Raw genomic sequence first — 20,775 nt, 5'->3', positions numbered from 1 at the left:
CCTGACACAGGCCTTGAACCCACAAATGGTGAGATCATTAGATTGACCTCAACTAAAATCAAGAGTCAGATGTCTAACCAAATGAGACAACTGGGCATCCCTGTACTTGTGACACCTTTAGGTCTAGATGTCTCATATCAGTAAGAAGCATACTGAATATAAAAACCACTTTAATTTGAAGAAAAGAATTAAATATGATTTTTCTTTTATAGAAACAGATTACCATGTTAACACACACACACATACACACACACTAGTACCCTCTTCAAGTAAAGACTTACATGGTTCATGGTAATAGCATTGTTTTTTGCCAAAACCATTGGGATGGAGTCCATAAGGCTAGAAAACTTGAATTTATCTGGGTGCTGACGGTAAACATGATCACTCAAAATCTGGGAAGCTCTCTTGTTCTTTTCATCCTCAAGAGAGCCACTGGGTAACCAGCCAATGCCTCTTAGCCACTGAAGGTCAGACTTGTACAAATTCTGAAATTGTAAATGACAAACCACTAAAGCATAATTAAACACCCTTAAATAAATAAAGTTATATATTATGTATCATATTTTGCTATATATTTTCATGCTTGAATCCTTGGGAAATTTACAAATTTTGGTATGCTTTGTTGGATGGAATATTCAGATTAGAAGCATATTTCGGAAAACACTTAAAACTGCAGCACAAAGGGAAAGACCCAACTCTTCTAGATCGACATACCGGAGTCTTTAACCAAAGCAACAGGGGCTTTGCCTGCCGGGTAATGGTGTCTCCAGATGTGTGAGGGGGTTGGAAGGGGCATGGGCAATAATCCAGGGCTATAGAACTCAGTTGTGTAAATTCAACTCCCCTTACTTTAGGGAAGATTTGATTCTTAGGAAAGCGGTTATGGTGTTTAGTTGGCCAAAGGAGAATCTTGGACTCACATCACTCTGGAGGTCATAGGCCTGCCGAGCATGGATGACGTCGTTCTGGTCAGGCAGGCATGTCCACTCATGCAGGTAGTTCTTGTAGTCCACGTCACTGACCAAGGTCTGGCACTTCTTGGCCAGGACCACCCCCAACATGTCCACGGGGCTGCTGAACTTGGTCTTCCACTTCTCAAAGTCCTTCTTGTACTCCCTGTCACTCTGGATCTTGGCCACGTGCATGGACCACATCATCTTGGGGTCATCCTTGATGTCCCGGGCTCCAATGTGGTGGCCAAGTTGCTTGCGAAAGCCTTCCTTATACTTGTACTAAAGGAAAAAATATGTCTTGTTCCTTTCAAGATTAACTTATGTTGCAATTACAAAGCACATTAACTCTAAATATTTCACAAAGCCTAGAGAACCACAGGTTTAAGTTTTTGATACAAAACATTAAACACTAACTCCAGCTACAAATTTCATACATAATAAACTTCATACAAATTCCAGCTACAAATACCTTGAGTTTGTCATTATCCCACCCTACATCTCTGGGATCATTTCACTCTGTTTTAATTTGTTACTCCTTGGAAGATTCTTTTCAATTTAAAATTAGATTGAAAATGCTTTAAAGTGATAAACTGCAATCAAATCAGTATACACAGGGAATAAAGTCTTACTTCACTGGCAATTTCTCGGGATGCTTTTGCTGCTTTGATTGGTATGGCATCAAGGGGGAGATCGTAACCTTTTTTCTTCAACTCCTCATAACCCATTCGGTAGAGTTTCTGTTAAGAGATGAAGATCACTTTAGGAAAAACTGTTTTCCATAAACAACCACAGCAGAATGAATGCAACGTGCTAAATATTTTAAGAATCCCTGACAATAGTATCTGCTCTAGAATACTCAATGTAATTGCAAATCATGCCCATTGATTGCTACAGATCCCATTTTAAACTTTAAAGCTCATCAATTGCCAGATCAACAAAATTAAATTTCAGCTCTTCCCAAATACTTCTGAGCATGAAGCAGAAGCAAATTGATAGAGAAAGGAAATAAAATATCCTTTAGGTGCCATTTTCCAATTACCTTTGAGTGTTTCATCAGAGGTTTTTGTTGGAAAAGGGCATTGACTTTAGTGGGGAAAAATTATGCCTAATGGGCTCTCTCTTTCATGTGGCTAAGGCATTGTAAAATAGAGTCTATTTCACAATATAGGGCTGTCCGTAGCAGGATCCCCGTCTGTAGGTAAGAAACAAAATCCTTCATAACTTTTTAAATCTAAGATTTGGGGGAGGAAACTTTAAATGTTGACTTTTAAGAGTCTAAATGAAACAACTTGCTTCTTCAGATTTGTTACATAATGAAACAAGTGAGAATTTAATGCATTCTGTCCAGAAACCAGATTGTTTAAAATGCCTATTGATCTTGGGATGTGTTTATAGTTTAGTCATCTGTGGCATTATTCTAACACATTATTTAATGTTAAAGTCTTCCTATTTGAGTTTAGAATTTGTCTTTAAAATATTTAATTTTTATATCTACATATTTCAGGATACCATGTTATGATAATAAAAATAAAAATGGAATTATACATGGATTTTTTATGCTTGTTCATTTGAAATTTCACGTGTGTTGGGCACCATACTAGCTACACACTGCAGGCCCAATACCAATACAAATTGTCTCGGACTGGGAGAAGCAGCATCCACATATAGGAGAGCACTAGAAACCATTACATTATGACGGTATGTGCAATAAAGGACTACAAGAAACAAACAGCACATATTTGTAACTCTGCCTGAGACAGGGAGTGCCAATTAGATATTTAAGCTAAAAGCCACTAAATAAGAAATCTAAGTCACATGTAGTTTATCATTAAGATGATTCAGACATTCAAACTTCCAAAAAAATTCACTGTCTTAGAAATAGTTACAATAAGCTTTCTGAAAATACATACTGATTCTGGAAACTTACATCACTTGTATTGATTAAGTTTGCTTTAGCCAGAATAATGTCTGGTGTATCAGGCATGATGTGGATTTGAGTCTTGTCCTTATCCCAAGCTTCTCTATAAAGTCTCTAAAATATGAAATAAGAGATTTACAGTGGTTTTGTTAGATTAGTCAATGACATCATCAACTTCAAACAGGATTACTAAATTCATCTGAATTAAGCATTTTAACTGACAGCATAAGCAGAAAATTAGGTACAGTATTTTTTTATTTTTCTGGGGCATAACTGCCTTTCAAAATATAAAGTATGGATTACCTTTTCAAAGTTACAAACAACCCTGCTCCTTAGAAATCAACCTAAGTAATCAGTCTTTGCCAAGATGATCAAATAAAGCAGAAGTTCTCCATCTGATTATAAAAATTTCCTTCAGTTTTAAAGGAAGATGTATTCAAGGTATATCTAGAAATTAGGGGGTTGCATTCACTATGTTTTATTTATTATTATACCCTATGATAATTTGGGGGGGGATTAGGAGCCTAAGAGAATTTCATATGGAATTTATCCAAAATCTCTTATATGTCCCAGAGCCATCCTCTATCTTTCTTCAACAGAAGACAAGGGAACCCAAACAAAAATCTCATTGATGGGGAGCCTGGGTGGCTCAGTCAGCTAAGCATCCGGCTTCAGCTCATGTTATGATATCACAGTTCGTGGGTTCAGGCCCCGCATCAAGCTCTGTGCTGAAAGCTCAGAGCCTGGAGCTCGCTTCAGATTCTGTGTCTCCCTCTGTCTCTCCCTCTCCCATCTCTGTCTGTCAATAATAAATAAATGTAAAAAAAAATCTCACTGATGTACTAACACAAGGGAGTTAAATGTTTGATGAAAAACAGGATACTTACAGTGTCAGAATCTCCCCACAAGATACTTATCAATTCCAAAAAATAATATCATTTTAACCAAGTGACCAAAATTAAAATGATCAGTAACAGAACAAACTGGTATCTTGTGTCACTGGATATGACATTTGGAGGAGGATACCACATGTGCTGTCCTGCTAAAAGTACAAAACATGAATGCAGTCATGAGGGTAAGAAAAACCCAAAGTGGGGGAGATTCTACAAAATGACTAGCCCATGCTCTTCTCAAATGTCAGGTCTTAGAAGGCAAAGGAATAGTGAGGAACCAGTCCAGATTACAGGAGACTACAGATATGACAAGCAAATTTCATGTGTGATCTTGGATGGAATCTGGGTCAGAAAATGGTTTTTGTGGAAAGGACATTCGTGGAAATATTGAATAAATTCTATAGACTAGTATTGTTTCAACATTAATTTCCTGATTTTGATCATTGCACTGATCACTGTGGTTATGTAAAAGAAATGTTCTCATTTTCAGGAAATGCACAATGAAATATTTAGGGATAGAGAGGCATCATAAAACAACTTAGATATATATGAAAGAAAAATAGGGAGAAAAAGTGGGGGGAAGCAAATGTGATAAATGCTAACAACTGGGGAACTGGAGTGAAGATATATATACACATATAATTATATTTATATATTTACTGTGTAAATATGTATCCGTTATTTGTACCATTTTTGCAACTTTTGTATACTTGAGATTTCAATATACACAATTTTAGAACTCTCATTGGTTTCTTGGATTTGTCCATTTCTCCTTGTGGCATGCAGTGTTGAATAACAGGGTTGGTACTTTTCTCCTTCCTGAACATGCTTACTACAATCCACATAGTCCAGAGAAATTGATTAAGACCTTCAGGACCAAAACAAAGCAAGCCTTGTGAATTTGCACATATGCTTATCCTGGTTATGCACTAACCTTTCTCATTAAGATCAGAGATTCTTAACCTCAGCACTACTGGTGCTGTATACTGGAGGATTCTTGGTTGCAGGGGTGCTGTCCTGTACGTTTCTAGAATGTTTAGCAGCACCCCTGACTTCTATCCACTAGATGCCAGTAGCATGCCATCCTCAAGTTGTGACAACAGAAAAGGTCTCCAGGGGTTGCCAAATGTCCCCTGTGGGACAAAACTGTATCTGACTGAGAACCATTAAATGGGACCATTTCCTCAATGGCATGTGTCACTTTCACACCAACCCCTCCCTCTGCTCCCTGAAAAACAGAGAAAATGCTAGTATTTGTTTATACTGAGAGAGAAGTATTGGTCTATTCAAAAGGACAGATAGCAGGCTCAAGGATCCAAGTGGCCCTCTTCTGACGACTGAGGGGACCAGTTCTTTGGCCTTCCTATAACCAGGGTATGCTGTTGAAGAGGTCTGTTGTGAGACATTAATACTGATTAACTTCATGACTGAGTTTCTCTTGGCCACCTTATTAGCTCAGAGCTCTATAAACAGCCCTATTTCATGGAGAGAAAAGAAACTTGGTTCCCAAAGGGGGAGATGTTCTTCTGCATAAATTTGTTGCTTTATTAACTGGTTGGATTCAAATTGCCATCATAAAAATAAAAAAGAAGAGATGAAAACTTGAATATTTATAATAAAGCTAACAGGTCAGCATTTTTATAGATTTTGGATGTAAACATTGTGAGAAGTCTGTGATGGGTTGATTGGAAAAAAAGCAGCTACAAGTTATCAAATGCTTACTATAAACTAGTTATGAACTTTATATCAACACTAATATACATGATATGAGTAAAATATATAGGTATTATAAATATTCAGATCCTTCTAAGACCCAAACAATTATTATATGTAAATTTAAACTTTATCAGTTCCAGAATCTCAGTGCACATAATTCAACTTTCTGTAATTTTCAGAGTTATGCTTCTCATTGAACAATGATGAGTAATCTTTCCCTTCTTTGCATAGAATTACTCTACACTACTATCTTTCATTTATTTTATTCAGTAAATATTGAGAGTTACATGTTAGACACTGGTGTCAGTGCTGGAGAAGGAAATAATTTGAAGATGAGATACACACACACAATATGTATGTGTACATGTATATATGTAAGCAAATGTTTATGTGTATGTGTTCTCTGCTTGTCTTGATTCGGCTTAACAAGATGCATTATAATCCCTTGGGAGAAAATACACTCTTTTTAACAGTCCTACTTCGTCGGTGCAAAGTGCTCAAAAATACTGCCCTCTCAAACACTCTATCCCAACAACAGAAATCTAGGTCTTTAATGCATTCAAGTTTCAAAGAAAAAAGTATGTTCAATAGTTTTCTAATTTTCATAATGGATGGTTGGATGGATGGATAGATAAAGAGAGAAATAAATAAGTAAATAAAAAAGAAAGGTGACAAAACTTGATTTTGGTGACAAAAATTGATACTAATTTTACATGATCCAATACAGGTAGTTAAAAATTCAAATGAAGCAACCAAGTATTAAACATTGTGTTATGTTGTACCATGTGGTATGCTATGCTATGCTATTCTACTAATGAAACAAATCCTATTGAGTACCTACCAGGCATCAGGTACTATCATTTTCCTATTTATTTCTAAAGAGTTACTCACATCACTCCTATTTTTGGCATTTGTCTTTGCCAGAACTATGTCCATGGCATCAGGAATGCTGGTGAACTTGTTTCTGTCTGGAGGCTGACGGTATTTCTTTTCACTGATGATTTCTGAAGCCCGTTTGTTCTTTTCTGCCTCCAGAGAACCCAGGGGACTCCATCCTATGCCTCTCAGCCACTCAAGGTCAGACTTATACAGATTCTGTGAAAATACAAGGCACTCCATCAAAACCCCACCCTCATCTGGACCCTGGACTCAAGTGATTCTATGTATTACAAACAGATGCATTTTAGGTATTCAACAATAATTCCTCTTTTAACTCTCTCTGACTTATACTCAAATAGCAACATATAAGCTACTGAATTAAAAAGAAACTGACCTCACTCTGTAGTTGATAAACTTTTTTAGCTTGTATAACATCGTTCTGGTCTGGCAGGCAGGTCCACTGATGCAGGTAGTTCTTGTAGTCCACATCACTGACTAAGGCCTGGCACTTCTTGGCCAGGACCACTCCTAACATGTCCACTGGGCTGCTGAACTTGGTCTTCCACTTCTCAAAGTCCTTCTTGTATTCCCTTTCACTCTGCATTTTGGCTACATTCATGGATAATACAAGCTTTGGATCATCTTCCAGACTCCGGAATCCGATATGGTGGCCAAGTTGTTTGCGGTAGCCTTGTTTGTATTTAAACTGAAATCAAAAGAAACAGTTCTCTCATTAACATAAACAGAGGTCAAGTGAAGCTCAACAATTTGAGCTTAAAAGCTCCATTTGCTTTGTTTGCATGTTTATTTTCCAAAACTCAAGTGAGAAAAGGGATGTCCATGTTAACTTAGTAAGAAATATAAAAACTGACCTAGAGGCTTCCAAAGAAATGCAATGTAGTTCATTATCAAGAAAGGTTATGATAATAAATTAATTCTAACTAGAGGCAAAAATATATGCCATGGTATGCTAGACATTGTGTATACTGACTTCAGGGTAATATTAGTGATAAACAAAGGTAAAGGTCTTGTGATAGCCTTTTGGGAATGATAAATAGGTGTGGGCTAAATGGCAGGAAAACAAGAAAGGTTCAGGACTTGATGAACAAGTCTGATAGTATAGATTAATTTATTAAGCAGTAGGATTTTTGGTGGTTTATCATATGGTTATGTCCTATAAACTTATCCTGTTCAGGATCCATATCTTCATGCACATGTAGCTAAAAATAGCTTAATAGATTAGATTAGAAAGAAAACTCCACAAGACCTCAACATACTGCTAAGATGAAGTCAAAATGAACTACATAAACTTAAGAAAAATGAAATCCGGTATTTAGATCAATTGGGAAAAACCTGCATTAATACTGAATGACAATAGCAACAGTGACAATAATAATGATAGTAATAACAGCATTTACTTGATGCTAGATTCCCAGCACACATTACATTTCATGGAGTTAGGTTCTACTCTCTTGGGTTCTACCCAGCTTCATGGTTATGTATATTAGAAATACTCAAAAAAGTTTAAGTGGACCATAAGCTCGATATGGGCAATCTTACAACATTTCTTATAAAAGTAGTCATGGATTCTGTAGGGGCACAGATAAAAGCAAATCAGAAATCATTTACTCTCGGGGTGCCTGGGTGGCTTAGTTGGTTAAGCGTCTGACTTCAGCTCTGGTCGTTATTTCACAGTCGTGAGTTCAAGCCCCACATCGGGCTCTGTGCTAACAGCTCGGAACCTGGAGCCTGCTTCATATTCTCTGTCTCCCTCTCCCTCTGCCCCTCCCCTGCTTGCACTCTGTCTCTCAAAAATAAATATTAAAAAATTTTAATATTAAACAATTTTTTAAAAAGCAGCTCATTTACCCTGACCTCTTATAACAGGAAAACAATACTATATTCTGGGGCACTATCTTGAAAGCGGTACTGGAAAAAACAAGTAGAATAAATCACAAGTAGCGTGAAGGACTTTTAAGAATATTGAATATTCAGAATATTGTAGGACTTCTAACACTAAAACCAAAGGAGAAAAAGAAACTTGTAATATGAAGAGATATCAGGTGAAGGGGAAATAAGTTACTTTGTGATGTTCCAGAACACAGACCTAGAGTTGACTGACAACATATTCAAGTTCAAAATAGGGAACTAATTAGAGATGATCAAACAAGGAAATGACCTTCCCTGAAAGACACAAAAATTCTTATGTGTACGTGTCCACAGACCAGATGACGATCTCTTGGAGATTGAGAGAAGGCAGGACACCGAGTAGGAGACTGAATTAAATAGACTTCATGTTATCTCCTAACCAAAACCTATAATTATAATTTATTAAGTACTCATAAAAATAGCTCTAATTTCCTTACATTTTTATAGAATATACAAACCATTTGAAACTGAGAAGAGATATAATCTCTACAATGGTAGGAAAGTTCACTTAAATTTTAGGGTAAGATTTCAAAAGATTACCTAAGAAATTAGGTCCTATCAAATGTACAGTGAGGAGATCACTGATGCTATTTCTTCAATTTCTAAACAATCTTACCCTAACAGGGAGTACATAACATTAAATGTTCCTAGGGGAACATTCAAGCATCATCATTGCTGTAGGTTCATCAGTATATCGATTCATTTTAATAAGGAATTAACCTGCAAGTCAATAAGTGAGTAGTAATAAGTCATCTAATTAATTTCTAAGATTTCTGGAATGCCACAAATTAACTGACTTAAAGAGAATCACTGGGTGTTACATGTAAGTGATAAATCACTAAATTCTACATCTGAAACTAGTTTTACCATATATGGTAACTAACTAGAATTTATATAAAGACTTGAAAAAGATAAAAAGAATCTGCCCTTATATTCTTAGAATTCATGGTGCTGTCTTTAGACAGGCTTTCCCCAACCCAAATCCTTGTTTTGTTTTAAAGATTTTAAGAGGTAGTGCTTGTAATCTGCAGTTTTTGAGGTTAATTCTGGAGTTAACACAATGACATGTTTATCTATATGCAGAATATCTAAGACAAATATTTGCAAAAACTTAGTCAATAGGAATTACACCTAGTTTATTTACCAAATTAACTACCCTTTTCAATCTTAACCAAAAGTTGCCTTGGAGAACAAAAGTCCAACAGAAAGTTAAACCCTCTGGACCTTAAACATAAATTTCTGAACCTTTCTGAATTTTCTATGCCCCGAGCTAATTGATTATAATTATGTACATCAAGAATGGGTTAAATAAAAATAACTGTCAGCTAAGTTGTGAAATATGTGCATATAAAATTTATCAACATCAGGTTGTTGACTTTGATTTATTAACTGGCACTTTGGATTTGTCTAAAATAGACAAATAGGAAACAGGAAATTATTTTCAGGCAAGCAGGGGAAAATTGAAATCTCTGTTTTCTTTGTAATGTCTAGAAACATAACATCTTAGGATAATGGATCTTATAAGTCCTCTGCCTCAACCTCTATTCAAGAAGTCCTTTGTTTGATACTGGATTGGTCATAAAGAAAAGTGAATTTTTGGTAAATAAAAAGTGTAGGAGAAGATGAAGGAATGGTATTCATTTTGAAAGTAAGGCCTATCTGTAAAAATAGTTACCAGCATTAGGATAACATGTCATAAAAGCCAAACAAGTACTTACATCGCTAGCATTGTCTCTTGAAGCTTTGGCCATCTGCACAGAAATTGCATCAACTGGGAGATCATATCCTTTCTTCAATGCTTCTTCCCATCCAAGTTTATAGAGTTTCTGGAAATTAAATAAGTTAGCATTATTCAGTATATATTAAAACCCCAATGGATTATTGAACACCAGTTTACCTAGAGAGTAAATATCAGATTCCATCATCTACCTTATCTCTAAAGATATGGATAAGAACAAATCAAGCTATTTTTATGGAATACTGACTTAGCATTACAGGATCTTGCTTCAATTTTCTGGCTCTGAAAATAGGTTCAGTTGTGAGATACACAGTACAACTTTAGAGTTGCTTTTCTATTCAGACATAATATGGGCATGGCATATCAGATACTTTCCTCCTGCTCTAAAGTATAGTCTAGGCTATTTGAACCACAGATGTGGAAATAATGGATAACAACAACAACAACAAAAAGCCAGTAACAAAAGTTTTATTATCTGATAAAATAAATGCTGAAATGTCTTTTATGAGGTGAAATAAATGACTTAATCTTTATACCTGAAATTTATTGAATGGATACAAGTGGGTTAAAACTGGATAATAATAAAAATAGTTGTAAGTTATCCAGAACTTAGTATGTATTCAACACAGGTACTATGTGGAAAGCCTTCCATAAATATTTCTCATCTGGTCCTCACAGCAACTTAATGTCATAAGCATTATTATGGCCCCAATTTTAGGGATGAGGAAACTCAGGCTTAGACCTAATGTTATATAATTCATAAAATCCCAAACCCAAACTAGGTCTGATGCAATTTTTTTCTTTCAACAATTATTTATTGATTTCCTACTCTGTGCCAAGTACAATGAGTACTGAGATTAATCACACAGGCACAGTTCCTGCCTCAATGGGACATAAGAGGCACAGCTACAGCCCTTCCTTCTAACCACCATATTTTGCAGCATCTCTGGCTCCAGTCTAAGTCATTCATTTCCATTGCTTCTGCATTTACATCAGTTATTTACCATTATATCATTGAATAAGTTTAATAAGTCTTAAGTCAAAGTTTTATATAACTTTACCTGGCTAAACATATTTTGGTTCTGCTTGGCTTGTAAAATATCTGGCGTATCTGGCATCACATGAATCTTGGTTTTATCTTTGTTCCAGTCAATGGTATATAAGTGCTAGGAAGTTCGGGGATAAAAAGACATTTGAAATTTGAATAGCTTTTTAGGACCAACAAGAAAGAAAATAACTTAACAGCATTTGAATGCACTCAATTTGAATTAGATTAAATTTAGTAACTAAAGTGGCCTATGATTCAGAAAAGACACCAAAAACAAACTCAGATTTTTAAAAAATCATATTGTAGGTATTTTCTATCTTCTAGAATGAATTGAAAATTTTATAATAATTAGAAAAAAACAAATGATTTGTAACTCAATTAGAAGATCAAGGGAAATGGGGCACCTGCGTGGCTCAGTCAGTAAGTGTCCGCCTCTTGATTTCCGTTCAGGTCCTGATCTTACAGTTGTGGGACTGAGCCCTACATCAGGCTCTGTACTGGATGTGGAGCTTTCTTAAGACTGACTCTCTCTCTCTCCCCCTCCCCCAATTATGCTCCTGTGCTTGCACACCCCCACCCCTCTCTCTCTCAAAAAAAAAAAAGGGAAATGAAAGAAGTAGGCAAAAGAAAATGATGTAAGGACATGCTCTAGAACTAACTGTCACTGCCCAGAAGTGTGGACTCACACTAAATTTCCCAAACAAGAACCAGAGGCTGCTAGCCCTGGTTGCTGGGAGCTGTATGGAAGAACAGCTGCATGGAAGGAGCTGAATCTAAGGATGGCTGTCTACCTTGTTCATGGTATGCGCATTCTGCTTGGCAAGAACCATGTCCATAGAGTCAGTCAGCTTCTTGAACTGGAAGTTGCTAGGATGCTGGCGGTATTTCTGGTCGCTGGCATATTCAGTTGCTTTCTTGGCCTTCTCCACTTCTAGGGAACCAGCTGGACTCCAGCCAAGCCCTTTGTACCACTCATTGTAGTCTTGCTTGTATTCATTCTAGAAAGACAAGAGACAAATTCTACTTTACCTCATCAATTACTTTATCAGTTTAGACACAAAAGTATAGAGGGCTGTGACCTCCATTCCTGTGCTAGGATTCCAACTATTACCCAGAAGAAAGAGAGACTTACATCACTCTGTATGCGATTCATATTTCTGGTCAGCTCGATGCTCATGGCATCTGGAAGGAGGACGTACTTGTGAATCAAGTGCTTGTAGTTGGTGTTGGTGATGTTGGCTTGGGCATCCTTGGCAGCCATGACACTGAGCATGTCAGCAGGAGTGTGATAGCTGGTTTTTGTCTTCTCATAGTTTTTCTTGTACTCCCGATCAGACTGCATCTTAGCCACTTGCATGGAATGGACTAACTTGGGATCATCCTCAAGACTACGGAAACCAACCATTTTCCCCCTTTCCTTTTCATAATTGTATTTGTATTTATACTGTGGAAAAAATCAGAATATTTGTTTCAGTAATTCTTTTAATTAGAAGCATGCTAGTGTCACTATTCTGTATTTCATACAAAGTGATACTTGTATAGAATTCTACAGTTTACAAAACACATTTTTCACATTTTTTGTGCAACTTGATACTCACAACTATAAGGTATGAGGTAAATTACAAAGTTATTATTACTGCCTCCGTGTTACAGATGCATAAGCTGAGACCCAGAGAAGTGAGCGACTTGCTAAGATCACTAAATATTAGAACCCAGACAGTGTGATGATATACCACACTGACTTCCACACATACCCTGTTGCTGGTGTTAAAGATACCTTCAGTAGGGGCTAAGAGTATAGCAAATGAGTGAAAAAAGCATAATATTCTAAGCAGTTTAATGCTGCCCTAAGAAATCATTCAGCCAGTTTTTAACTGTTGAATACGCTTAGTTATGAGATATCATTTTAGAGTGGTTTATATTTATAGAGCTCTTTTTCCCTTAAGACTGGCATAATGGGGAAGAAGTTTTACTATTTATCAACTTCTACAGACGGAGGATCCTGATACATGGAAAGCTTTTATTCTGCCTATCTCTTGTCAGTTTGAGTGTACAAGTTAGGGGGTAAAAGCTCAGGGAGCCAAATTACTCCAGCATAATAGAGGGAAAAGAATTTGGAAATTTCAGGACAACGTGATAGTGGCATCAGGATGGACAGGTAGGAAAGATGAAGAACAAGCATGGAAATGACAGAGAAAGTGTCATTGTAGGGGCTAAGGAGACTGCTCTGAAATGTGCTCTTGTCATTACCCCAAATCACTCAGTGCTCACTGTGAGTAGATTGCTTGTGGAAACAACCAAATGAAAGAACTGAGTTTCACACAGGTGACATGGCAATGGCGTGTTGGCACACCAGCTGTCCAGAGAGAAAAAGCCCTCATCTGCAATGTTTGTGGACTTCTGTGATGTAAATATTCCCACCATGGCTGATGTCAAGCTACCAAGAATTTAACATCTGGCTTGCAAATTCCTCATTATGTAATAATCAAGCTGTCACAAGTGCAAAATATCAGCACCCCTAGTATACCACTAATGAGACACCCTGTTAGAAGGACAGTTAGTTCCTAAGAGGCAGGAACAAGAATATCCCAAGTCTTTCAGCAGGAAAGCTTGGTGAAGGGCTTCGGATTTCTACAGGCCATAGCCTTGGGGATGGAGTTTAAAGAAAATTCACCTAGATCTCATAAGCCAGGGAGCACAAAGATATGTGGTCATAATGTGGTTGGCATTCTGGTTTTTTTTGCGTTTTTTTTTTTCCAGAAATACCAGACACAACAAAACAGCAAACCTACGAAGCACTTATTGAATAGAAGGAGGCCATTGTTAGCAGGCATGCTTTGTTCCCCCCATATTTTATCCATTGAGTGTTTCTAAAACTTAGCCCTTATTATTTTGGTAAATTAGAAAACAACAACAACAACAACAACAACCCAGTCAGGGGAGTGCTTTCCTGCAGACTTACATCACTTGCAATATCTCTTGAGGCTTTGGCAGCTTTGATAGGAATTGCATCAGTTCTGAGATCATAACCTTTCTTTTTAGATTCTTCCAAAGAAAGTTTGTAGAGTTTCTGTAAAGAGAGGCAAGGGAATAATTTTCTTCTAAATAGAAAAGCCTGCACTTATTTTTATTTTTTATTTTTTTTTAAAGTCTCCTTGAAGTTTATTTTTTTAAAAATAGTTTATTGTCAAATTGGTTTCCATACAACACCCAGGGCTCTTCCCCACAAGTGCCCTCCTCCATCACCACCACCTCTTTCCCCCCTCTCCCTTCCCCTTCAACCCTCAGTTCATTTTCAGTATTCAATAGTCTCTCAAGTTTTGTGTCCCTCTCTCTCCCCAACTCTCTTTCCCTCTTCCCCTCCCCCTGGTCCTCCATTAGGTTTCTCCTGTTCTCCTGCTAGACGTATGAGTGCAAACATATGGTATCTGTCCTTCTCTGCCTGACTTATTTCACTTAGCATGACACCCTCAAGGTCCATCCACTTTCCTACAAATGGCCATATTTCATTCTTTCTCATTTCCATGTAATACTCCATTGTATATATATATACCATATCTTCTTGATCCACTCATCAGGTGATGGACATTTAGGCTCTTTCCATGTTTCGGCTATTGTTGACAGTGCTGCTATGAACATCAGCGTACATGTGCTCCTATGCATCAGCACTTCTGTATCCCTCGGGTAAATCCCTAGCAGCTGCACTTATTTTTAAAGAGTAAACACTAGCACTGTGGCATCATTTTTATTTTTGAGCAGAATGCTCAAATTTATTGGTTCAATGGCCAAATGTTCTTACCAATAACAAAATTGTGTTTGAAAACAGTCTACTACAAACCCAAACGTATATTCAAGAAACTACCAGAAAAAGTTAATGATCTCTTAGGTTGTTAATATGCTTTTTAAAAATACAAAAGCCCAGCAGATTCTAATTGTATGTTTTTATCAATTAAGAGTCAAGGAAAGACCACAAAGCCACCATACTCTTACATCAAAAGTTCACTGTTTTGCAGTTGACACTTTTATTTATGTAACTGTGTGGATTTTACAATACAAAAATGAGTCATCAACCCCAAATCCTTGTGGAATTCAAAGAGGAAAAAAACACTGGTAGGACTGGAGATTTCCTAGCAACTATGGTTAGGTTGAGAAAGAAAGTGAAATAAAACACCTACGCATTTTCTAACACTAACTGTTGAACATTCCTTGTTATGGGGCTTGCTCCAAATTCTTCCAAGTGTTCATCTTCCCTTTCCATTTAACTTTTCCCGAGACCCCCCTCTCTAGGACCATCTCAGAGGACTGGTAGAGAGACTCCAAGAATGGGGCCCTAGGATTTTCACTTCCTTTTTCTCTTCTGGGGTGGGAGGGGCAAGACTTTATCTTCCTGCCAGGTCTCTTAGTCTGAGAAGGAGTTCCCCCCCTCCCCCAACAAAATCGAACTGCCCTTCAGATTCCTAACTGCTGGGTCCCAGTCCCATCGACAGGCCTGCTCCAACTCTTAGCAAAGCAAGATTAAGATTCTCATTTGTGGATTCCTACTCTTATTTTCAAAACATTCATTCTCATAGTTGAGACATTACTTAATTTGTTTATACTAGTTCAAATAAACCAGGTGGGATTATACTTACATCACTCATATTAATTGCATTTGCCTTTGCCAAAATAATCTGGGGGATATCAGGCATAATGTGGACTTTGGTCTTATCAGCCTCCCATGCTTGTTTATAGAGATGCTGGAGAGTTAAAAAAAAAAAAAAAAAAAAGGAAAGAAAGCATTTACACATCTTAAAATGTGCTCATTTAACATATATTATGTATATATACACATCAATATTTTATGTATTTTTATTAACCAGATCTTATTTTTTCAATGGAAAAGATACTCCTTCAAACCAGACTGTGGAGATTATATAAGATGGAAAGTAAAATGATGCCAAGATGAGAAGCATAGAAATAGCAAATGCTATACTAAGAGATATCAGTTGAATCTTTTGTTGCAGAGTTGAGGAAATCATGGCCCAGAGAAGCAACATACCCTGCCTAAAGACACACAGCAGGTCTGGGCCATAATTTCCACAACTCTGCAGTAAGAGGATGAGGATTCTCATCTTGGCATCATTATTCTGAAATGATTAATAAATCATTAATGATGAAAAAGAAATGAAAGGTTTATGTGTGCCTGTGATAGTTTAAAAACTAACTCTTAAGAGGGGCACTGAGATTCGTGCCTTCTCTTTTAGGCAAGTCCGTATCAAAGACACTGGTCATCTTGACAAAACATTTTTCTTTCTCAGAAGATTCCAAGGGACTGACTCAGAGACTTAGCATAATACAGCTCTCTCTAGTGTAAGTAGGACCATAATTTTCTGCAACTGTTTAATGCTAAAGCCCAAATATTTTTTGCTTTTGCCAATCAACAGCATTTGAAATCATGATCCATACCAATGCTGTTGCAATTATTTTATTATTTGTAACTTAAAAAGAGAAATACAAGGTTGATGTGCTTGTTGGTCCTGATATTTATTATAGCTAATAAATTTTAAAAACTACAGTAAGCTTTTTCTAAAGGGTAGAATAATTAATGATCCAAGGAACTACTGATAGAGAACAACTGCTCTCATGATTTGCCCACAGAAGGCCCTGGCTCCGAATGCTGCTATAGCCACATAATCTAAGAGTCTTCTTCAATTCCACTGAAGCAGCTAGGAGACAGGGTGGGCTGCAATACCCAGTCATCAGGCAAACAATCTGCTGATTCAGTGTCATGAACTTCTACTCAACCTCATCTTAGACAACCAAGACTCTGTTACAAAATGTGCATGAAAAGAAACAATTCATATTTATTTTGTTATGTCTGTGGAGAAGAGTGGTTCACTAAACATTTGGGGGGGCCACAATTTAGGACTTATTTCTATCTTTTTTTACCTACAAGTTTCGTTCCTTTAAAAAAAATTTTTTTAATGCTTAATTATTTTTGAGAAAGAACATGAATGAGCAGGGGAGAGGCAGAGAGAAAGGGAGACAAAGAATCTGAAACAGGCTCCAGGCTCTAAGCTGTCAGCACAGAGCCCAACTCAGGGCTCACACTCATGGACCTGAGATCATGACCAGAACTGAAGTCTGACTCTTATCCAACTGAGTCCCCCAGGGGCCCCAACCACAAGTCCCTTTTGCAAAGTTGAATAAACCTTGTGATGCCCTAAAACTATTAGCAAAACCCATAGGTCAAATGTAATAATGCCTGGCTTTTTCCTGGTGCTTAGGAAATATCACATTACTGAAAGACTTACTTCATTCATAATTTTTGCATTATTCTGGGCCAAAACCATGTTCATTGAGTCCATCAAAGTGGAATACTTCAAAGTGTCTGGGTGTTGGCGGTACTTCTTTTCACTGATAATCTCCATGGCTTTCTTGTTTTTCTCAGCCTCCAGGGAGCCCAGAGGGAGCCATCCAATGCCCTTCATGAAGTCAACATAGTCAGCTTTGTACTGATTCTGCAAAAGAGGAAAGGTTTATGGATGAGAAGAAACTGCCAAGAACCATGAGTGGATGTTCAATATTCCATAAGTGTTCAACCAATAGATTATCAAATTTCAACTCTTTTTGGTCCCTAAATGGTATCTTTTTCACATTTTCCTACATGAGAAATTAAAAACAAGCAGTAATATCCTTGTGATTTATTTTCCTCAATGCCTTCATTAAAGAAAAAATGCTAAGAAATACCAACTAGGTTAACTATCACGTGACTATTCTCTCAAGAAAAGTAACTATGCTGGCCTAACGTTCTTACAAAAATTCCCAAGTTCCCTTGGTTTACAGAAGATCACTGGGACCCTGGTTCTCTCTTTGACTGTAAGCTTTGCTCACCCACCAGTGTTATAACTCTCTTAGGTATACCAGAAGCCTCACTAGTACTCTGTGCAAATTTTTGTTTCCCCCCGACCTCAATTCTAATATTTTCCTCTGCAACTCTACCATGAGTTGGTTTTATATGAACACTTACTTATGTACCCCACCCCCAGCAATTAATAGCTCAGGTTTTACATTCCCAAAGAGAAACACATGCTTTGCATGGCCTGCCTTTGGCTTGTAATTTAAATTCCCTCTCACAGCCACCAAGTAAATGGCCTATAGCTCAATTCTGTTCCTTTCTCACATTCATTCCAGTCGCTGCCTCAGGCCTCACCACAATGTTTTATGAGCCAATAATACAGGCAGTTGTAAAGTTGGAAGTAGTGGGAGGAAAGCTGGTTAGGATTGAGGGGCACGAGCTATCAAGTTATCTGTCTTACTCCTGTATCAGGAGTCATTTGTGCTTCTGACTCTCTTTGCTGGAGATGCTTCCTTCAGCATGTTCTCTGCCACAAAGTTTCATTTGCAATCACTCGATCCAGCACTCGACAATCCTCACAGCAAGAATAGTAGAAAGTAAGACTTTAGTTTCTAGAATTTATCCCCTTTTGTTAAAAGAAATAAATTCAACAAAGGTTAAAAAAAATAAACAATTTGGTGGGAAATTACACATGGATTCTTTCAGGATTTTCATAATGATTTAGGGTCATTAAGGTTTCACTTATTATCCAGAGTCAATGTTCTACAACTGATGTGGCTCTCACGTACATCACTTTGAATCTGCATCATATTTTTGGCCAATTCAAAGCCCATGGCGTCAGGAAGCATGTTGTAGTTATGAATCACATTTCTGTAGTTGGCGTTGGTGGCCACTTCCTGAGACTTCTTCGCTGCCACCACACTGAACATGTCCACCGGGGTGTGGAAGGATGTCTTGGATTTCTCATACGCCTTCTTATATTCCCGGTCTGACTGCATCTTGGCCACCTGCATGAAGTGCACCAGCTTGGGGTCGTCCTCTAGGCTCCGGAAGCCAATGTGTTTCCCTTTGGCTTGTTCATAGGCCTGCTTGTATTTGTACTGTGGATGGGAAAGAAAGCATGGGGATGAAGTTAGTTACAAAATGTAATTCATTAGATGGCATGAACTTTGTCATAGGTGTATGGTTTTAGAGCTACTATACAATTAGAGAGAAGCTCACAGGGGCCGGGAGCAAAGTCTTTTTACTTCAAATTTCTTGCCAGACTTGACTCCACAGAAATAAAATTAACTCAGAGTTAATCAAAGAGATGTATAAACAAGTTGTTTTAGGGTGCTTTAGAGAGCAGGTCTTCTCACTCAGGTGTCTAATCAAAAAAGGTATAGGCACAATTTCTTCTGGTGCATCTTTAATTCAGGAAAGAGTCAGATCATGGGTCTCCTGGGTAAAATGTGCAGATTGCATCCCTATGTTTGCCCAGAATTGCCTATAAATGATCTGAATACTCTAAAAGCAACACGTCTTAACATGACACAGTTACTTTTTACATCAAATAATGAACAAATGATAAGAGGGTCCTGGGACTGGGTGAAGGGAGTGTCTTATGTGTTTCATGGTTGATGATCCCACAACACTGTGTTCGCTTCAGCAGCACATATACTAAAATTGGAACGATGATCCTACCAACACTAGGTAGGGTTGACTGCAGCTTTTGAATATGCCCATGAACTTGGCTTATTTGTGTCTCATTGGCTGAGCCTAATGAAAGCCCAGTGGAAGTACTTACATCACTGGCAATGTCGCTACCGGCTTTTGCAGCCTTTATTGGAATGGCATCAGGCCTCAGGTCATATCCTTTCTTCTTCTCCTCTTCCCAGCCAGCTTTGTACAGTTTCTAAATGATGAAAAAGAGTAACACCAGCAGCTTGTTATTTGGGTTAGAATGGGAATCCTGATTTTGAAGCGGTTGGTATGTAAAAGAGAGACAATCCATAAATACTAGTTCCTCCAACCTTCTGACCCACTTTGTTCTTATTAATCTACTTACATCACTCATGGTGATTTGGTTCATTCTGGAAAGTAAGATGTCTGGAGTGTCTGGCATGACATGAATGGTGGTCTTGTCTTTGTTCCACTTCTCAGTGTAAAGCCTCTGCAATGAGAAGAACAGGCACAGATTGTAGAGCAGGACAAGTTTTAACAGTGCTATAAGGAGAAAGAGACTCACTTCTCCATGATAGGAGAGATTAAATCTGATACTGGGAAATGGATAAAATAGCAAGAAGATGGGGTGATGAGACTGAACACACAATGAGGGGAAAAACTATCAAACAAGGGAACCCCCTTCCACCTAAACAACACATGCCACATTGCCCCAATCTCACACTACATGGAGATTTGCGGTTCTGTCATACTCTGTGTAGTGCACACAGACAGTCTGAGGATCCATGTATGGGAGAGCTCCCTAGAGATGGTGAACATTACAGAACTCCCCCTCCCACCACCACCGCCAAGACTATCACAAAGATTAAAAATTCTGATGAAGATTTTAGGGGCACTGCCAGGCTCCGTGGCTCCAGCGCTGTGAGGATTCTCGGAATGGGCCCAGCAGTTGGGCTCTTACCTTATCCATATTCAGTTTGTTACTTTTGTTAAGTGCTTGTTCCATTGTGTCCATAGCATAGGTGAACTTCAGCTTCTCGGGGTGCTGGCGATACTTCTTCTCACTAAGAATCTCTCCTGCTTTCTTTGCCTTCTCCACCTCCAGTGACTCTATGGGGACCCAGCCGATCCCTTTCATCCAGTTGGTGAAGTCGGATTTGTATAGATTCTTTACAATGAAAAAGGAAATTTTCATTTCAGA

At 37.8% G+C, this 20,775-nt stretch overlaps 1 protein-coding gene across 1 annotated transcript in view; it reads right to left on the bottom strand.

The window, feature by feature from the left end:
- Nucleotides 1-20,775, bottom strand: part of NEB (nebulin) — a 206,526-nt gene that overhangs the window by 127,026 nt on the left and 58,725 nt on the right. Inside the window, exons 41-57 of the mRNA XM_029934594.1 lie at nucleotides 20,536-20,742; nucleotides 19,960-20,064; nucleotides 19,699-19,806; nucleotides 18,701-19,012; nucleotides 17,368-17,574; nucleotides 15,706-15,810; nucleotides 14,037-14,144; nucleotides 12,207-12,518; nucleotides 11,866-12,072; nucleotides 11,088-11,192; nucleotides 10,007-10,114; nucleotides 6,754-7,065; nucleotides 6,372-6,575; nucleotides 2,881-2,985; nucleotides 1,583-1,690; nucleotides 921-1,232; nucleotides 282-485 (exon numbers count right to left, since the gene is read on the bottom strand). Of these exons, the coding sequence (XP_029790454.1) occupies nucleotides 282-485; nucleotides 921-1,232; nucleotides 1,583-1,690; nucleotides 2,881-2,985; nucleotides 6,372-6,575; nucleotides 6,754-7,065; nucleotides 10,007-10,114; nucleotides 11,088-11,192; nucleotides 11,866-12,072; nucleotides 12,207-12,518; nucleotides 14,037-14,144; nucleotides 15,706-15,810; nucleotides 17,368-17,574; nucleotides 18,701-19,012; nucleotides 19,699-19,806; nucleotides 19,960-20,064; nucleotides 20,536-20,742 (3,129 nt within the window). The remainder of the gene's footprint in view (nucleotides 1-281; nucleotides 486-920; nucleotides 1,233-1,582; nucleotides 1,691-2,880; nucleotides 2,986-6,371; nucleotides 6,576-6,753; nucleotides 7,066-10,006; nucleotides 10,115-11,087; nucleotides 11,193-11,865; nucleotides 12,073-12,206; nucleotides 12,519-14,036; nucleotides 14,145-15,705; nucleotides 15,811-17,367; nucleotides 17,575-18,700; nucleotides 19,013-19,698; nucleotides 19,807-19,959; nucleotides 20,065-20,535; nucleotides 20,743-20,775) is intronic.

Source organism: Suricata suricatta, chromosome 3 (assembly GCF_006229205.1).
Source record: "Suricata suricatta isolate VVHF042 chromosome 3, meerkat_22Aug2017_6uvM2_HiC, whole genome shotgun sequence".
Taxonomy (NCBI): domain Eukaryota; kingdom Metazoa; phylum Chordata; class Mammalia; order Carnivora; family Herpestidae; genus Suricata; species Suricata suricatta.
This window is presented reverse-complemented; position numbering and strand designations above follow the sequence as displayed.